Source organism: Takifugu rubripes, chromosome 5 (genome assembly GCF_901000725.2).
Source record: "Takifugu rubripes chromosome 5, fTakRub1.2, whole genome shotgun sequence".
Taxonomy (NCBI): Eukaryota; Metazoa; Chordata; class Actinopteri; order Tetraodontiformes; family Tetraodontidae; genus Takifugu; species Takifugu rubripes.
The window spans coordinates 6,526,354-6,543,313 of record NC_042289.1 but is presented as its reverse complement, the minus strand read 5'-3'; the positions used below and the strand labels follow the sequence as shown (position 1 = coordinate 6,543,313).

The following is a 16,960-nucleotide window of genomic DNA, read 5'->3' as shown; positions in this document are numbered from 1 at the left end:
ACAGCAATATTAATTCACACAGAGACAAGCAGTAGCGGGCCAATGGCATTATGCTGCCGTGGAACTCATATTGCTCAGGTCATAATGATTTTCACCTGCAACAATTGTGATAAGTGATTCAAACAATAATTTGCATTATTACAATCTTATTATTTTTTAAGATATAGGTTTTCAAACTCGAGTGTGGTGGAGTGTGATAACAATGGATTGCGCTCAGTCTTTAAAATAAAATACCCCAATTAACTCCTCTATTGTAGGCTCCGCTTTAGTACTTCTATCATTATTGTTTTTCATGTTTCCTGTGTTATGAAGATGATGCATCAGTGGCTAATGTAACCCGATTCTGAGTAATGTGCAGTAATAAAACCTTGTTTTATTTTCTGGCCCTTTATTTCATTGTATTTAGTAAACATCTGCTTTAATTTATCCCTAATTTTTTATTTATCCCTAGGGCAGGTTGGTGAAACGGGGGTTGTTTTCAAACTTTGCTCTAAGGAATTTGACCTTTCGCAGCTCTGTCACGTGCTCTTGCTGCACATAAATAAAGTAAAGAGGTGACGGCTAACTCCTCCATTAAGGGTGTCGTTTCCTGTGCCATAGAGTGTCAGTCTAATGATTCCCCTGAAGCCGCTTTGCTAATTTTCTTTCTCGTCCCTCTGAGTGCCGTGTACCCACTGAACAAATGCTTTGTTAGCCACCCCCCACCTGTCCCGACGATCAGCCCACTAGGACATTTTTAAGATGCTTCTGCTTTGCTGAAATCAGTGAACTGAGTTTGAACTGAGTCTCTGAGTTTGAACTCCTCTTCCCAAATGTCTTACACCATAAATTAACCCAATATCGAGGCTCAGTGGAGGAATCGCCATCTGTCCTCTGAATCAACGTGTAACCGTCTGATTTTCCGGGAATGCAGAGGTTAAAGCACGCGACAGGCGGACGGAGGCATCCGGATTCAGCTACGTGCTAGAGGAAGTTAGTCGAAAAAGAAAAACGGGAGATAAAAAAACCCAAACCCACATTGACAACGTTGAGGAAACTGGAATGGAACTCCTGTAATTGGAAATTTTAATCCTCTTATTTTGCAAAAAACTTTTTCCAGGCTTGAGGCTACGTCTGTCTGCTCCATATTCAAGTTTTGTCTTGTGTCATAACTGGCTGATATCCTATAATTCTCATGATTTTAATGAGCTCCAGGAGAGCCACCTGTTGATGACTTTAGGCCCAATAACATCAGTCCCTAAACTGGCCAGATGTGCTGTAAATATACCTGAAGATGAAGATGAAGAGCATGAGCAGCATGCAGAATGTGGCCACATTGTCCATGGTCTTCATCAGCACCACCAGCTGCCGCCTCAGCGCAGGCATGAACCGCACCAGCTTGATGACCCTCAGCAGGCGGAAGGTCCTCAGCACCGACAGGCCGCCGTCTGCCTGCCCGATGATCTCACACACGCTGGGGTTTGAGTCCAGCGGTGATGTTGGGTCAGAGGTTTGTACACCAGAGAGACACACGATTGAGGAAACCGGACAGATTCGAGGGAGGTTACGCGTTACCGGACACACACCTGATGATGACGATGATGCCATCAAAGATGTTGTACGGGTTCCTCAGGTACTCAAAGAAGCCGAAGGCAGTGAGCTTCAGGATCATCTCCAGCGTGAACATGCTGGTGAACACGATGTTGCAGATCTCCAGGACGTTGGTCAGCTCGTCGGGCTGGGTAGAGGCGAGGTGTGTGTGTGGGGGGGCAGAAGCAGGAAAAACTCACTGAGACTCCAAAGCAGATCATAAGGAACTGAAATGATAAAATGGCTCCCCGCATTCAAAATAGAGCAGCGAAACAAAGAAAAAAGTATAATAAACCACTGCAACAAAGGACCCGGGAGCCGCTCTGAGGGAAAACAAGCGCGCCGCATCACGTTCCGCTGCCTGTTATGAAAAAGGCTGTCACTCAAACTGTCAGCTGCATAAAAAGGGAGTTTTCGCTGCCTGGAAAACAAAATTAACACATACATTTCATCGGGGACTGAGTATAGGCCGTAGGAAGAGGAGAGCGGGAAATACAGGGAGATGTTTTCATATCAGCGACGCTGCGGCAGGAAAAAGGAGGGAGGTGAAACCAGTTTGGTGCACATGAGTCCAACAACTGTACCAAACACCAGCAGAGTTGTTTCATTTCAGTGTATTTTGTGTTCATTTGTTGCTATCAAAGCCCGCAGAGAGAAGAAACCAACCACAAGGAGTTAGCAAACCATGTCAGAGGAAAACCCTCTCTGCCCTCTCCTCTAAACCTCTTTTCCTGCTGATCCGGCTCTGTCTCCTGAATTCTCTCTCCTCCTATTTCTTTCGGAGTCTCATTATCAGGCAGGGCCATCTCTCCTTGATCAATATCCTCCTGTCGCTCAGAGCTGCAGGAAGAACTCAGCCGGGGGGAGAGGAGCAAAATCCACGAGTGTGTGTGTATGGGGGGGGGGGGGACGCCCGGAAACAAATACTCGATCAAGGATGGAAAAATAATAAAGGCGATGCCAGGACAGGAGAGCAGAACAGCCCACCGGGCCGACTGTTGCGGAGGCCGTCTGCAGAAGCGTGAGGATGGAGATCAACCACATTTATCACCTCTGAACAACTCAGATATCAGCACTTAAAAATCAATAGTGACGCACGGCTAAAAGCATTCAGACTGCAGGCAGTTGGCTCTAACCTTGACCCGTCTCACATCTGCAGCGCCTGTCACCAGGAAAAACAGGATTTGGGATTTATTGCTATTGACGGAACCCTCGCAGCTCCCGACACCACAGTTGTTCTCAGCGATCACGACTTCCTTTCTTTCCTTTCCTCTTCCCTTCCCTAATTATCTTTGCCCTCTCTTTTGGAGACGGACCTTTGGCGAAGTTGCAACTAAATTGGGTGCAGGGACCAAGTTTTATCTTGCTGAAAGAAAGAGAGAGCGTTCTTTTTCTTTTTTTTCCCATTCTGCCCACTCCTGGTGGATTTCAGGCCATTACCGCCTGCTCCTGCAAAGTCTGTGTTGCAGTCCAGTCTCCACAAATATTTATACCCACGCAACATCGATTTCAAGTCTCCTTCAGGAGGATGATGGTGCTTTACTGTGTGGTATCTACAGTACAATATATAGAGACATACTGTATATATACAGTACACGCTGGTATTATTCCTCACCAATGGTTCAAAAACTAAGGTTCCCGTGCCAAAACTGGTACACTGCAGCATGGTAAGTGGCCTGCTGGCAATCGGCAGTCTTTGTTGGATTTTTGGACCTTCTCATTTAGTGTCAAGGTCTTATGCAGCTCATGAGGAGAAGATTTTGTAGTTTTCTAAAGAAGGGTTCCCAAACATTTACATGCCACACCGCCAAAACACCCTTAGCTTATGACCAGGGGCCCCTTCGCAAGGCCACAGATATTTCCCACAGGGGGTCAGTTTAGAAAATACTAGAAATATTTTTATTCACTATTTAATGGTTTAATTCTGTGCTGTTGATGCAACAGACTCTTTCACGGCAGGACTGTTGGTCTTGTTTCTGGTCAAAACTCCATTTCTGTGCTAGCTAGTGACACACTAGTTAAAGGGCAGAGCAGCTTGATGACAAGCGCAAACTTCGAGGCCAACACTGATTAGAACGTGAAAAACCATGTTTTCAGAAAGGAAATTTGAAAGATTAATAGGTAGATAAGATCTCAATGCAATGCTATAATATATTTCATAAGAGTGCAATAATTCTATTTTCTGAGAACCCACTAGCACCCCTACGGTGGCCCCGCTGAGGGACACGGCCCCACTGTAAAATGTTTGATGTTTTGAAGGCATTTCACATTTGGCAGTTCTGGTTGAACATTTACACAAACACTTTTCAGTAGAAAATAGTTCAAGTTTATCATCTTTAGGGTGTCAGTCTACGCAGAAATAGTGTCTGAAAATGGAACCTTTCAAAAATAGGTTCCTGAATGGGGTGTTTTAAAAAGCCCCGCCCCCATCGGTGTGCAAACAGGTAAAATGGTAGTTTTCTGTAAAAAGGAGGCACCTGCACATGCGCACTACTAAAGCTGTCATACCTCTTCTGTGCGTGTCCGTGTAGATTGACGTCAATAACAAACAAAAGGTGGATTCTCCTGTTTGTGCTCGTGATTCTTTTAAATTTAGCAGTATCTCAAAATCGTTAGCGCCACGATCAGCTGGATCAGTTGTGGCGCATTTGAACCTGTTTACGCCATTTTGTGTGCCTGGGGGGGCTCAGGTTTAAGCATGTGTGCACGTTTTTTAAAAAGCTCCCAAAGTTAGAGCACAAAAGCAAAGCCTCCACCCGCCACTCCTGCCTCTGCTGGTGGCAAATCTGAAGAGTCAGAAACACAGATGTGTCTGGCAGAACATGCAGGATAATTCACGTGTGTGTCCCTGCATACATGCGATACACTGCAGTGCACGCGCTCCCGCTCACACGCAGAAGAGCGTTGGGAACTGAGCTGAAAAGTGCTGCGTAACTGGCGTCTGCCTTCGCTCTTCTCCTCGCCGTTCCCTTCAACCCCCGTTTATTTTTAGAGTCTTCGGAGATGCGAGAAAACAACTACTCTGTGTGCAGTCAAAGACTGGGTGGGAGGATGAGAAAAAGAGGGAGCTGGAGGAGGAGAAGAGGAGGGGAGGGAGGGAGGGAGGGAGGTAAAAAAGTCAGAGAGTAGATCAGCTACTCTGGGTAAGGCGGAACGGAAGGGAGACAGCAGGAACAAAGGATTTGGGGGTGGGGGGTGTGCAGCGGGAGGGTGCACAGAGAGATTTATGGAGAAAACAAGGGAGGGAACATGGAGGGAGGACGCCTGGCGAGGAAGAACAAGCATGGAAAGATCAAACACAAGGACAGGACTTTAGGAAGAAAAAGTTTGCCACTTCTCATCTTCTTCACCACTTTATCCCTTTCAGGGTCACTGGGAGGGGGCACATATGGGCGACGGGAGGGCCCAACCCTGGATGAGTGGCCACTCCATGGCAGGGCCCCATGTGAGCATTTGTCGGTTCGGTACCTTGATCGAGGGTACCTTTGCAGTGCTCTGAAGGTGTTCTGGCACCTCCTCTATTACCAGAACACCTTCCATGTTTTGTCTGTACTGAGACTCGAACCAAGAACCCTCCTCTTCTCAGCCCAGCCCCCCCGCCCACACACACACACACACACACACACACACACACACACACACACACACACACACACAGCCTGAGCTACCATTGACCCAAAAAGCCTTGGTAAATATACCAGCATGACCACAATACACGTGCAAGCGTGCGACCCGGCGCCGGTGTTGAGCACTGACTCTATCTCCGCCGCCACCAGGGATGTTTCCACCTTTGTGGGGACGCTGCTTGACAGAGCCGCTGGTCTCCCCCACACATCATTCTGAATGTCGTCTGCTATTGTATTTATAGCAGCGATGCTCTAGCGGACGGGATGGCAGTTTATCTCACGCCGCTGCGGTGATTTGTGGGAGTCAGGGGGGAAATTATTAGGCTCACCCACTCTGACTGACATCGTGCTGCATGAGCCGAGGGCTCAAAGGAAGGCGGAATTTCACACTCAAAAAAGACACTGATCAAAACTGGCTTGTTTAAAACCATATTGGTGGTAATAGTAAAGTAATAGTAGAGCAATAGTAATATAATAACTAAAGATTCAGATCTTACCTGGTTATGATGTTCGATTCCCATACTGATAGTGTTGATAAGGATCGCGATCATGATGCCCCGGCTGAAGTATTTGCTCTCCACGATGCCCCAGAGTTTCCTCCTCATACCGTTCCAAATGTCCCTCAAATATCTGAAGCAGGTCCTCTTCCTCCTCTTTACCCCTACATTCTCCTCTTGCCGGCTCTCCTCCTTGTCCATTTCCTTCACTGCATCCTCCTCCTGGTCCTTCCCACTGAAGCCGTCCCCCTGTGCCCTGGTCCCTTCCGTCTGTGCACATATCGGGCAGTCGTCGGGGCCTTGAGGCACGGCCAGGCTGATGGGGTTGGCCGACGGCTGGGAGCTGTGGTCCGGCCTGCTCTGATGTGGGCAGTGGGAGGCTACAGAGACGCAGAGACAAGTGATAAACCTAGTAGCCAAACCTTAACTAGCAGCCTTAAACCTCATTTGTTCAAATCAAACATGTATTAGAACCGTTTGGCCGTGGTGCTGGAAAAAGCCGCCGTGTTTGTAGCCATCCCTGCTTTTTTTTTGAGCTGTCAAAGCCGATGATGTACTCACATCTCGGATGTCTAAACTGGTGCTCGCTGTTCACGTTGCCCCCACCGTGCCTGTTACTCCTGCTCCATCCAGCCGGCAGTGGCTTGCCCCTCAGTGTGTAGTAGAGCGCCGCCGACCTCCTCTTTGCCTTGCGGAGGACGTGACAAACCAGCTGGAAGATCTCCTCGTAACAATCTCCGGGCTCGGCCATGCTGGCCAGGGTGGAGGAGGACAAGCACTGGGCCCTCTGCTCCTGCATCAGCTGGTGCTCCCGCTGCTTGGTCTCCGAGAACTGGGTGGCGATGACCACCAGGCACAGGTTGATCATGAAGAACGAGCCGATCTAGATGGACGTCGGACAGCATTGGTCATTTTGGCAACTTCTGGGTGTGATTCAACCGAGAAGAATTAGTAGCCGGACCACTTTAGCTATGGCTAAAGCTAATGATACACATTTAAGAAACATGAAACCTGCAAAGAAGAGGATTACACAGTTCCTGATCCTAACAATGTTTGCCAATCCGCCTGTGGAAATGTTAGCATAGATGCCGAAGGTCGCTGAGGGCTGGCCTCCTACCAAATCCATGCTGATTGGAAGAGACAGACAGAACTAAAACAACCCCAGACTGCTGTCCGGCAACTGGCGATCTCCCTTCCTCTCATTCCTCAGACTCCAACGCACGCGATGTACAGCAAATGTCTCCTTTATCTCCCCTCAGTCGCCTGCTTGACTCGTGTCTAAGCATTCTTGAAGTTGGCCCTGCAAAAGTGCTTTTATTTTCATATCATTTGTCCAGCTGTGGCAGTAATTGGAATTACTCCAGGGCTTTTTACTGGACTGCAGAACAATGATGTAATCCTGACGCTCAGACACTGGCTGTCTGAAGATGGCAGCTTGCAGCACCAGCACACATCAAGAGTGGATGTGGAGGTCAAGTTTGGGAATCGCTGTTAAAATCACAGCTTTGTCATGAAAATAATGCAGTCATCATGTTAATTAGACACACACACACACACACACACACACACACACAGAGGAAACATACAGGTGAATTAGTTTACTTGTCTTTTCATTCCTAAATCCACAATCCTGACCCAAAACCTTAACCTTCAACCCACCCTCCGACTATCCTTTTAAGTTGTTGGGAACAGCCTAAACATCTCTAAACACGTTAACAATTAAGGAGGTGACGCCGATGCCGCAGAGCTCGTCTCTGATGACCCCGTGCATCACTGACGCCTGATCACACCCTATGAATGAAAAGGACTTGGCATTCCTGTCCCGTTCTACACTGTGTGCAGCATAAGTGGGAAGAAATTATGAGAGTTCCTCTTCAATAAGAAACTTCTTATTCAATTTCTTATCCAACAGGAGTGAAAATCCACCTTTGCCGGGGGCAGCAGAGGTGTGCGGCTCCTCCTCGCTCCATTGTGCTCCATTAATATGTAGTTTCTGCCCCAGTTTGTTTTCAATTTTTCTCCCTCTGTTCAGGTTTAACCTTAAGCGGTGTGTTTTTCTTTTGTATATGAGTAGTAGTTTCACTGGTTACATCGTATTAAGCATGTCGCCCACTAGTGGTCTGGCATGGAAATAACAGGGAGTTCAACGTATTGTGGAAAATGTTTCCATGCGAATGTAATACTCTTTTTTTTTTTAAAAAGATACCCTTTTCAGCAGGCCCCCTTTGTGTAAATGGGTTCTAGGTCTGAATTAGCTCTTAACCTGAGTCTTCCTTGAATAGAAATGGCCTATTTTCACCTCATTTTTTGGCACATTTCCCAAAGCAATTTCTGTAAACTCTTGTCTGGGATTTCTGAGAAGGAGAACATGTGCGAGTAAAGGAGATTGGTTGGCCTGGTGAAAAAAGGAATCAAAAATCGAGACCATGCTGTTAACTGCAACCTAAACCCTATTAATCCAATCTTTAATCATGGAAGAGATTCAAATGCCGTTAATACACAAAGACGAGAGAAGAAGGAACGTGCGGTACTTACAATGATGAGTAAAATGAAGTAGATGAAGTTGTAAAAGGAGTGAGCGTCCATAACATAATACATGATCTCCACCCAACCCTCCAGAGTGATGACCTGGAAAAAAGGAAGTAGCTTCACTCCAAATCCTGTGAAGAAGAAGCTCGCTCACCTTCAAAAGGAGCGCAGTGATCCGGGGCGTACCTGGAAGATCACGATCCAAGCATAGACGATGTTGTCAAAGCTGATGGCGCCTTTGTGGGGGTTCGAGCTTCCTGTGTGACATCGTGTGTAATACTGGTTCCAGTTGATGCACAGTCCTGTTGCTTCACCGCTACCGTTAGCCAGCGGCTCAGGGCTGAGGCCTAGAGCCTGTCTGTAGAAGGCGTCCTCCTTGTCCAGGCAGCAGGTCCGCCCTCCCTCGCGTCTCGCCGGTACGTCGGAGCACGACATGATGCCGTTGTCGGACGGCAACGAGCAGATGAATGGGCGCTCGTCATCCTCCTCTGGTTGGTAGTACGGAGGCGGCAGGGTCATGCCTGAGGAGCTGGGGTGGGGAGACAGATTCTTTAGCACTGAAATTAAACAGTTGTTTACTATTCGTCGGTGAATTAGATGCTAAGTCACTAGCAATAATGAAAGGTGGCAGCTTCTGTTGAGCCCTGGTGACCTTGGATGCAGCTACAATATGATCAATAAGGATGAAAACGAGATCAGAAACCCAGAAAGAGCCTAAAGTGAGCAGATGAACAACTAATGAATTGATTTAATTTGCAAACGTACGATATCCTGAAAGGTCCTAGCAGGTATTATAATTCCATCCTGTTTTTGCTCTCTGTTTTTAACCGACATCCTGACGCGACACGTTCACCAAACCAACGCGCCTTATTTGGATGAACTCTATTTGACACCCTCCGTCTTTTTGTTTCTGGGGGCGTGTCCTCTTCGTCATCTGGTCCTCTCACCTTCCTGCATCCTGCTCGTAAAGAGCGGGAGCGACTCCGCTGATGCCCGGCGAGGAGCGAGTCCATCCCTTCACTGCAAGTCACATTCGTGCACATGCACAGCACACGTGCGTGCAGGCTAAGCCCACGATCAATAGCAACAGTGGTGACATCAAGCTAGCACTTCCCACTGAGAGTAGCTTAGAGACCGGCCATCGATTCGACGGTGGAGAGGGGACGGCGTGTGATTTCAGAGTGGTGAATTTACATAGTGAAGAGAAGATGGAGGGCAGAAGGGAAGAAAAGAGAGGGAGAGGGAGAGAGAGCACCAGTCAAGACTACTGGAGCGTGAAACAAGGCTGCAGACCCCCTGACGGGGACTTGGCACGGCACAGCAGGGCACAGCCAAACCTGGCTTCACACTGAGAACACACCTGCTAGCGGAGAGCAGAACAGGGCAGCAGGAAGATCTACAGGAACTCTTTGAAAGATGATGGGTCTAACAATATAACAACCCGCAGGAGGAGGAACACGGTACTGGGATGTCAGACACTGCCCTTGGTCCTGTACATCACTTAAAGCCATGAAAGCATTACAAGAGGTTTTGGCAGGCAGGACTGGTTGGTCTTCCTGTCACATGACCCCCGACACATGGCCATAAAACCGCTGGTTTTTGCTGCAACAGCATAAATGTTGCGCTAATGAGCTGATGTCGGAGTTGAAAAACAACCTGGGAGGACGCCGTGACATCAGACCCTTCTGCCGTGGAGGTAGACAGAGTGTCACTCATGCGCGGACGCACTCGGCGCCGCTGGGAGCTAATCGCATTCTGGGTTGCAAAGTGGGAAGTGGAACAATTTGGATGCTTTGCAAAAACATTTTAAACAGTACTAATGTGCCGTCTGTGTGGTCCTCCTCCTCGTGGCTTTGACATGGTTGAAGCAGAGATGGACCGGGCCTTGGACTCACAGGGTGAAGTTCTCCTCCAGGTAGCAGCGGTTCCTCAGAAGCCCCGCCCACAGCTGCACGCCAATGATCCCGAAAATGAAGAAGACGAAGAAGCAGAGGAGCAGCACGTTGCCGAGCATGGGCAGGGTGTCCAGCAGCAGGTTCACCAGGATACGGAGACCTGCGCACGAGAGGCAGACGCTTGGTTATTGATTAAAGAAGGTGGAGAAGCTTTTATTTTAAAAGTGGATAAAATCATCATGGTGTCAGGGTCCATGGGACCTCACTCAAACTTTAAAACCATGGCCCTGGGGACCAAAAGCGGTGCAGTAAGAGAAACGCAGGGCCTCGACCCGGCAGGCAGGGACGACCTCGCGTGTCCTGCAATCACGGAATATTCACACGCAAATCATGGAAAACAATGGCTGGACGGAGACGTGAGACAGCAGGGACCGAATCACTGCACAGTGTGTGTGTGTGTGTGTGTGTGTGTGTGTGTGTGTGTGTGTCAGCAGCATACGGCTGATTGTGACTAATAACTCAACAGTAGGTTAATGTGTTATAAACACAACAGCATCCAAACTGCGACAGACTGATGACAGAACAGAAGCCGAGTGAGAAAGTGAGAGTGAGAGAGCACACACACACACGCACACACACACACACACTCACGCACACACACACAGCTGCAGACGAGGAGGCAGAGAGGAGAGAAACCTGGGGATTAAAATATGGGCCGTTTTGAAATGAGCGTGTTTGGAGCTTTATTTATGAAGTCACCATCGAGTGCGGCCGTTGCGCTCCTCATCGTCTTCATCATCGGTGGCAGAAGAACGAGCACGCGCATCCGTGACGCTGCCTCGCACAAGAGAGCAGCCTGGTGCTGAACGGCAGCCAGTGAAGTAAAGAGGTGGAAATAGATGAGTGTGTACACATCAGGCTCCTGCAGCCGTTCATTTCTGCCTCTGGCTGATTCATCTCATGAACTGCTATTAAATGCAGCACCCGGTGTGTGTGTGTGTGTGTGTGTGTGTGTGTGTGCGTGGGGGGGGGGGGGGGAAGAGGAGGGGGAGACGGGGCCTCCAGGTATGCAAATGTACCACCAAGTGGGGTAAAAGACAGACAAAGCACAATGTATAGGGCTGCATTCAGGCGCTACTCCACAGGCGACCGCTCCGCTCCACCGCTTTCGAGAAAACAGCAACGGCGGCGCCACCGCAAGTTCAACGACAGACGTCAAGCTGCACAAACCGCTGACCTTTTCAATTCTCCACTCGTTGTGGCCAAAAGTCTCGAAATGGGACGACCATTAGACCCACTTTAAACGTAAACATTACGACAAAACTAGCGATTCGGACCCCAAGGAGGGAACCAAAAAAACACAGTGGAATAACTGTAGAGTGCGATCGTGCTTCTCACTCAGGGGACAGCTGTGTGTGTGTGTGTGTGTGTGCGTGTGTGTGTGTGTGTGAGAGGATTCGTGCTACAGTTCCAGAAAAGTGGATTTATTTCTAATCTGGACCCTGGTCGATAAACATTAGCCACACTCTGCTGCATACAATGTGGATCATTCAGAACGTGCTGCTGCTGCTGCTACTGTTGCTACTGCTGCTGCTGCTGCTACTGTTGTTGCTGCTGCTGCCACTGTTGTTACTGCTGCTGCTGCTGCTACTGTTGTTACTGCTGCTGCTACTGTTGTTACTGCTGCTGCTACTGTTGTTACTGCTGCTGCTGCTGCTACTGCTACTGTTGTTACTGTTGCTGCTGCTGCTACTGTTGTTACTGCTGCTGCTACTGTTGTTACTGCTGCTGCTGCTGTTGTTACTGCTGCTGCTGCTGCTACTGTTGTTACTGCTGCTGCTACTGTTGTTACTGCTGCTGCTACTGTTGTTACTGCTGCTGCTACTGTTGTTACTGCTGCTGCTGCTGTTGTTACTGCTGCTGCTGCTGCTACTGCTACTGTTGTTACTGCTGCTGCTGCTGCCACTGTTGTTACTGCTGCTGCTGCTGCTACTGTTGTTACTGCTGCTGCTACTGTTGTTACTGCTGCTGCTACTGTTGTTACTGCTGCTGCTGCTGCTACTGCTACTGTTGTTACTGCTGCTGCTGCTGCTACTGCTACTGTTGTTACTGCTGCTGCCGCTGCTGCTGCTGCTGCTACTGTTGTTACTGCTGCGTTTGTCTTCCTGGGCTGACACGTCCTTCAGAAGGTGAGAATCACCTGTATATGATGATCCCTCTCACCTAGCGTGCACTTTTGTGGAACAATGAGAGATTCAGGGGACTCTGAGAGAGTCCGAATTCTGGGACTTGTCGGGGCCACGTAGCAGACCAGGTGCAACATCAGCAGAGTCATGGTCTGGTGTTCAGAGAACCATTTAAAAGGATGGATTAAAAAGTGCCCCAGTGTAACCATCCACAGTTAGCAACAATAACTGCTCATGCTAAAAATGCAGGACCAGTTTGCTCGGACAGGCTAATTGGCCCTTGGAGCCATTTAGAACCGACCAAAGTGCAGCAGGATGAGGAAATCAATGCTAAAAGTTGTCAGATGAGAGCACTGGGTTTGTGGGCACGGCCGGACCGCCCAAGCAGCATTAGCGCACGTCTGATAAAACTGTGACGTGGGTCTGTGTGAGTTAGCATAAGGTGAGTGTCTAATGACGTGGCTCGGCAGCAAGTTCGCACTTCAAAGCGTAAAATGAGCACAACCAGAGGAAAAAAAAACACAGATTAATATTCATATCGTTCTTTTTCCTTCATTTGTCTTCTTACTTGGGACTCTGTTGATTGCTTTGAGGGGACGGAGCACCCGCACAGTCCGAATGGCGGACAGGTTGATGTTCTGTAGGTCCAGTGAGTATTCTACCATCCTAGAGAGGGGGGACACAGATAAGGGACACAAAAAGATGAGACAAAGGTTAAAAGTTAGACAAAAGCTTATCATAACTCCAGCTGGACCGCGGATCCCTGCTCCATCTCACCCTCAACAATGGTCGCAACGCTAAACGCCCGCAACACAACCCTCCCGAGGACGCGCAGGGATAAAGTGACAAAGCATAAAAGGAGGAGAATGACATGAAAGGGGAGTGGGGGAAAGGGAGCGGGTGGAAAAAGAGGGATTCATTCTATTCTAAGTGTTGCCTGCAGGAGGCCGTGGCTCAGTCAGCGCTTGGCATCTGTTAGCAAGTCGTTTCACCAGCATGGCTAATCTGTTTGTGCCCCCAAACTCAAAGCACTTTTATAGGAAAGTAGCTGCAGCTCACTCAGTGTGTGCGCCTTTGTGTGCGTGTTTATGTGTGTACTCGCACAGACACACACATTTCTACTTAGAGAATCACTTTTGGAGTAAATAGGCTCCAACAGGATTAGCATAATTGACGGAACACCAAAACATGCTAATAGCAATCACAGCTTCTGTACATTCATCTCGAACCTTTGAAGGAGACACTCGCGCGCACGTGCGCGCGCAGGCAGAAGACGATGAGCCAGCTTTTCTCATTTGTTTGCTAAAAGCGTGAAAGCCAAACACGTGTGTGCGTAGTTGTTGTAGCGGAGATTTGAGCCGCCGCCGCCGGGCTTCAACACTAATCTGACCCGCGTCTTTCCCACAATCTGTTTGGTCTTTTCCACACAACTTTTGGACTACCCGCTTTCCACATTTGCCCGCTGAGATGCGCACGATGCGCACGCCAGCCGCCGATCCCTGCTCGCCACCTCTTCCTCGCCACGCCGACTTCTGCTCCGCGGCGGTGCGTTCGATGGAGCACGTGTCCCGTTGTTGCTGCACCTGGACAGCGGGCCTGCACTCCATGAAAGAGCAGATCACAAGTACCCCCGCGCTTGTGCACTGCTGCTGCGTGCCTGTCTTTGGAAGTGCTTTGTTGATGCACGTGCACATCTGGGTGCGCTGAACAACATCAATCACACATCAATCAGGCTGCTGTGTTTGGGAGGGTAATTAGAGGAGTGCCGGAAGCTTCCTTTTCATGATTGTTCTGGTTTTTGCGTCGCTTTTTTGCTGATGATGCCTTCATCCTCATTGTGTGTGTGTGTGTGTGTGTGTGTGTGTGTGTGCACGTGTTACACAGAGAGCATGAAAGAACTGCTACCTGAAGCTTAGACTGACTCTCAAAACCAGAGATTTCAAACCTGCTCTGATTGAACTGTCAAGCAAACAACGTCTGTTTATCAAGGTTACATCGAGTTCTCGACCACAACAACAACAACAGCAAAAAAGGCATCAATTAGATAAAATAACGACGTTTCTGTCTCTGACAGCAGAGAAATGTTGTTGGCTGTGATGGAGTCAGTGAAAAGCGATGAAATTCAGGAACTACAGCTGCAGTGGCGGTATGGAGCCACTGGTCGTAGCGACCATAAGTAGCTAGCATAAATGTATAAAGCCCGGAACCACCCCAGAATGACCCGTAGCATGAGCACGTGGACACTGTGTAGCTCAACAACAGCGTATTGTGTATATGGCATCGTTAAAAAGGGATTTTTTTAGAGGGAGGAGGCTCTGTTCCCTCATCCCTCACGGTGCCCCCCCCCCCCCCCCCCCCCCCCCCCCCCATCCAGGTGAAGGTGTGATTTTAGCGTCGGGGTTCTGTGGTCAAAGCCTCATTATTCCATCAGATGGACTTGATTTCCTGTCACGCCGCGTCGTTACAGGAAACACGATAAAAGGCGTCAGCAGCGAGTCAAACTGCATTTAACCGCGTTTGACGGCTGCGTCGATGAGCGCCGCGGCTAAGCTAATAGTATCAGCAGGTGAGTAAAAAACCCAGGATAGTTCGGAATGAAGGCGGAGTCTCTATTTCCTTTACTGGGTTTTCTTTGGTCTTTCTTCGGCAAACGTGACGCGGACACTTTGGCCTCCTCGTCGACACGAAACACCACGTTCGCCGGAGGTAAGACCGCAGTAAAACGTTGGTGGTTTTGCTCACCCAGCCATGACGATGAAGAAATCCAGCCTGTTCCAGGTGTCTCCCAGGTAGCAGCGGCGGCCGAAGATGCCGAGCGCCACCATCTTCACCACCATCTCCAGCGCAAAGAAGATGTAGATGAAAGCATCAAAGGCCTAAAAAAAGGACAACATAAAAAAGTGATAGGTCTCCTCTAAAATGGGGAGGGGGTCAAGGATTCAACTCGCTGCTAGCTGCTGCTAGCCGGGGTTGTCAAGCACGAGCTGGTGTTAAACGTGCACAAAACACATCCAGGCGCTCATCAGAAACAGACTGAGTTGTCCCGAGCCCACCCACTGTTGAAGGACATGCTAGGACAAGGTGAGGACAGCCATTAGGGGGACGTCTGCGGCTATTATCTGCATCCAACGCTGAAGACGTGACGCGCGGCTGATGGTTCCGATGAGCTCGCGTCTCCCCGGCGAAACATTCCTAGAGTGCCCCCACCGAGGCCGCGTTAGCCGAACGACAACAGGGGTGAATAATTGAAGAGACGAATCAAAGATTCAGGGCAAAGCTGAGAGAAACCTCTGAGGGTGAAGCGTTGGAGAGGTACGCTGTGCTAGCTTTATTGTGTACAGTTCACTGAAGCTAAAGCTCCTCTTTTATGTGGGAAAACTCGTATCCAGTGTTGTTCCCTGGGCTGCTCGGCTGTGTCAAGCTGCCACTTTGAGATACAGAATTCCAAGTCCTGAATATTCCAAAGCACAATGAAGCTCTGCGCGCGGTAATGAGAAATTGGACTAAATTTCTATTTAGCTCTCTCGGCTTTTGATTCAAACCTGTCATCCATCCCCGGAGAGCACTGCTAATCCAGTGACAGTGAGTCGAAAGGACGTTTTTCCCGTTTCTGTCACAAACACGGACTGCACCCAGCCTCTGAGCACGGCGGCGGCAGTTATTCATCCCACAACCTCAAGGTGAAACCGCATTTCAGTTTAGCGATTCAAAAACTCGCTTCTTAGGTGTTTAGCTTTATCTTCGGTTAGCGTGAGATGTACAAACTCAGAGATAGAACGTTCGCACCTTTTACGAGGTGGTTAGGGGGGTTCTCCTAATGATGGAAAATTCGCTTCCTCGTTCGCTCACACACAGACACACACACGCGCACACACACGTGCGCGCGCAGGGCTGACAGCCAACAATGTGAAAGATGAGAGGATCAGCATCACATGCTGTTTAAATGATGCTCTGATAAATAATGCAGCCCACCGGCTCCACACCTAATCCCACCTCAGCTGCACCGTCAGGTCCCGTCAGCCCTCCTCCGGGCGACAGCAGGGCGGAGTCATTACAGGTTTTTCCGGGTTCCCCTCCTGTCCGACCTCCCGACGTCAACGGGAACGGGGTCGAGACCGTCCTGACGTCCTGCTCTCAGCAGTGCAGCGGTTTACCCGTGCGCTTGGGTCAAAAGTGCACGACTTCCTTAGACGCCGTGTCGGCAGCATGGCTGCAGGAAGCCGGCCTCGCTGTTTACGGGAGCGTAGCCTCCTAGCATGGGGGCAGACGGCGGCGGGCTTGCAGGAATGTTTGTGCCACATTTCTGGGTCTGAACACTCGATTTAGAGCAGGAGGAAACACGGAAGAGACGCTGCTTTGATGGGTAAAGAGGTTCTTTCTCTTTCAAACGACCCAGAGGAGACGTGGGGGGGCGCCGACGTTGCTGCGCAGCGCCGCAGCCAAAGCGTCCTAAGCTGGGACCCTGTCGGCTTTAGGGCTGGAATTTAAGCATCTGTGAAGTGATTTGATCACATTTTAAATTGGTTCCGCTCCGTTGTGCTGAAATTCTTCAGCGTTCAAGCACAACGATGAGACCTGATGAAGCCGCAGAGGCTAAGCTAAGTTTTAGCCCAGATAGCTGGTTTACCGTCTATCTTGGCTCCTGAAACCAGGTATAT

At 49.3% G+C, this 16,960-nt stretch overlaps 1 protein-coding gene across 1 annotated transcript in view; it reads right to left on the bottom strand.

Annotated features, from left to right (window-relative positions):
- The window catches only part of LOC101067096 (voltage-dependent T-type calcium channel subunit alpha-1I-like), an 82,920-nt gene that overhangs the window by 22,476 nt on the left and 43,484 nt on the right, over positions 1-16,960 (bottom strand). Inside the window, exons 4-12 of the mRNA XM_029836341.1 lie at positions 15,045-15,178; positions 12,871-12,968; positions 10,117-10,276; positions 8,408-8,750; positions 8,228-8,320; positions 6,254-6,575; positions 5,693-6,072; positions 1,566-1,717; positions 1,268-1,453 (exon numbers count right to left, since the gene is read on the bottom strand). Coding sequence (XP_029692201.1) covers positions 1,268-1,453; positions 1,566-1,717; positions 5,693-6,072; positions 6,254-6,575; positions 8,228-8,320; positions 8,408-8,750; positions 10,117-10,276; positions 12,871-12,968; positions 15,045-15,178 — 1,868 coding nt within the window. The remainder of the gene's footprint in view (positions 1-1,267; positions 1,454-1,565; positions 1,718-5,692; positions 6,073-6,253; positions 6,576-8,227; positions 8,321-8,407; positions 8,751-10,116; positions 10,277-12,870; positions 12,969-15,044; positions 15,179-16,960) is intronic.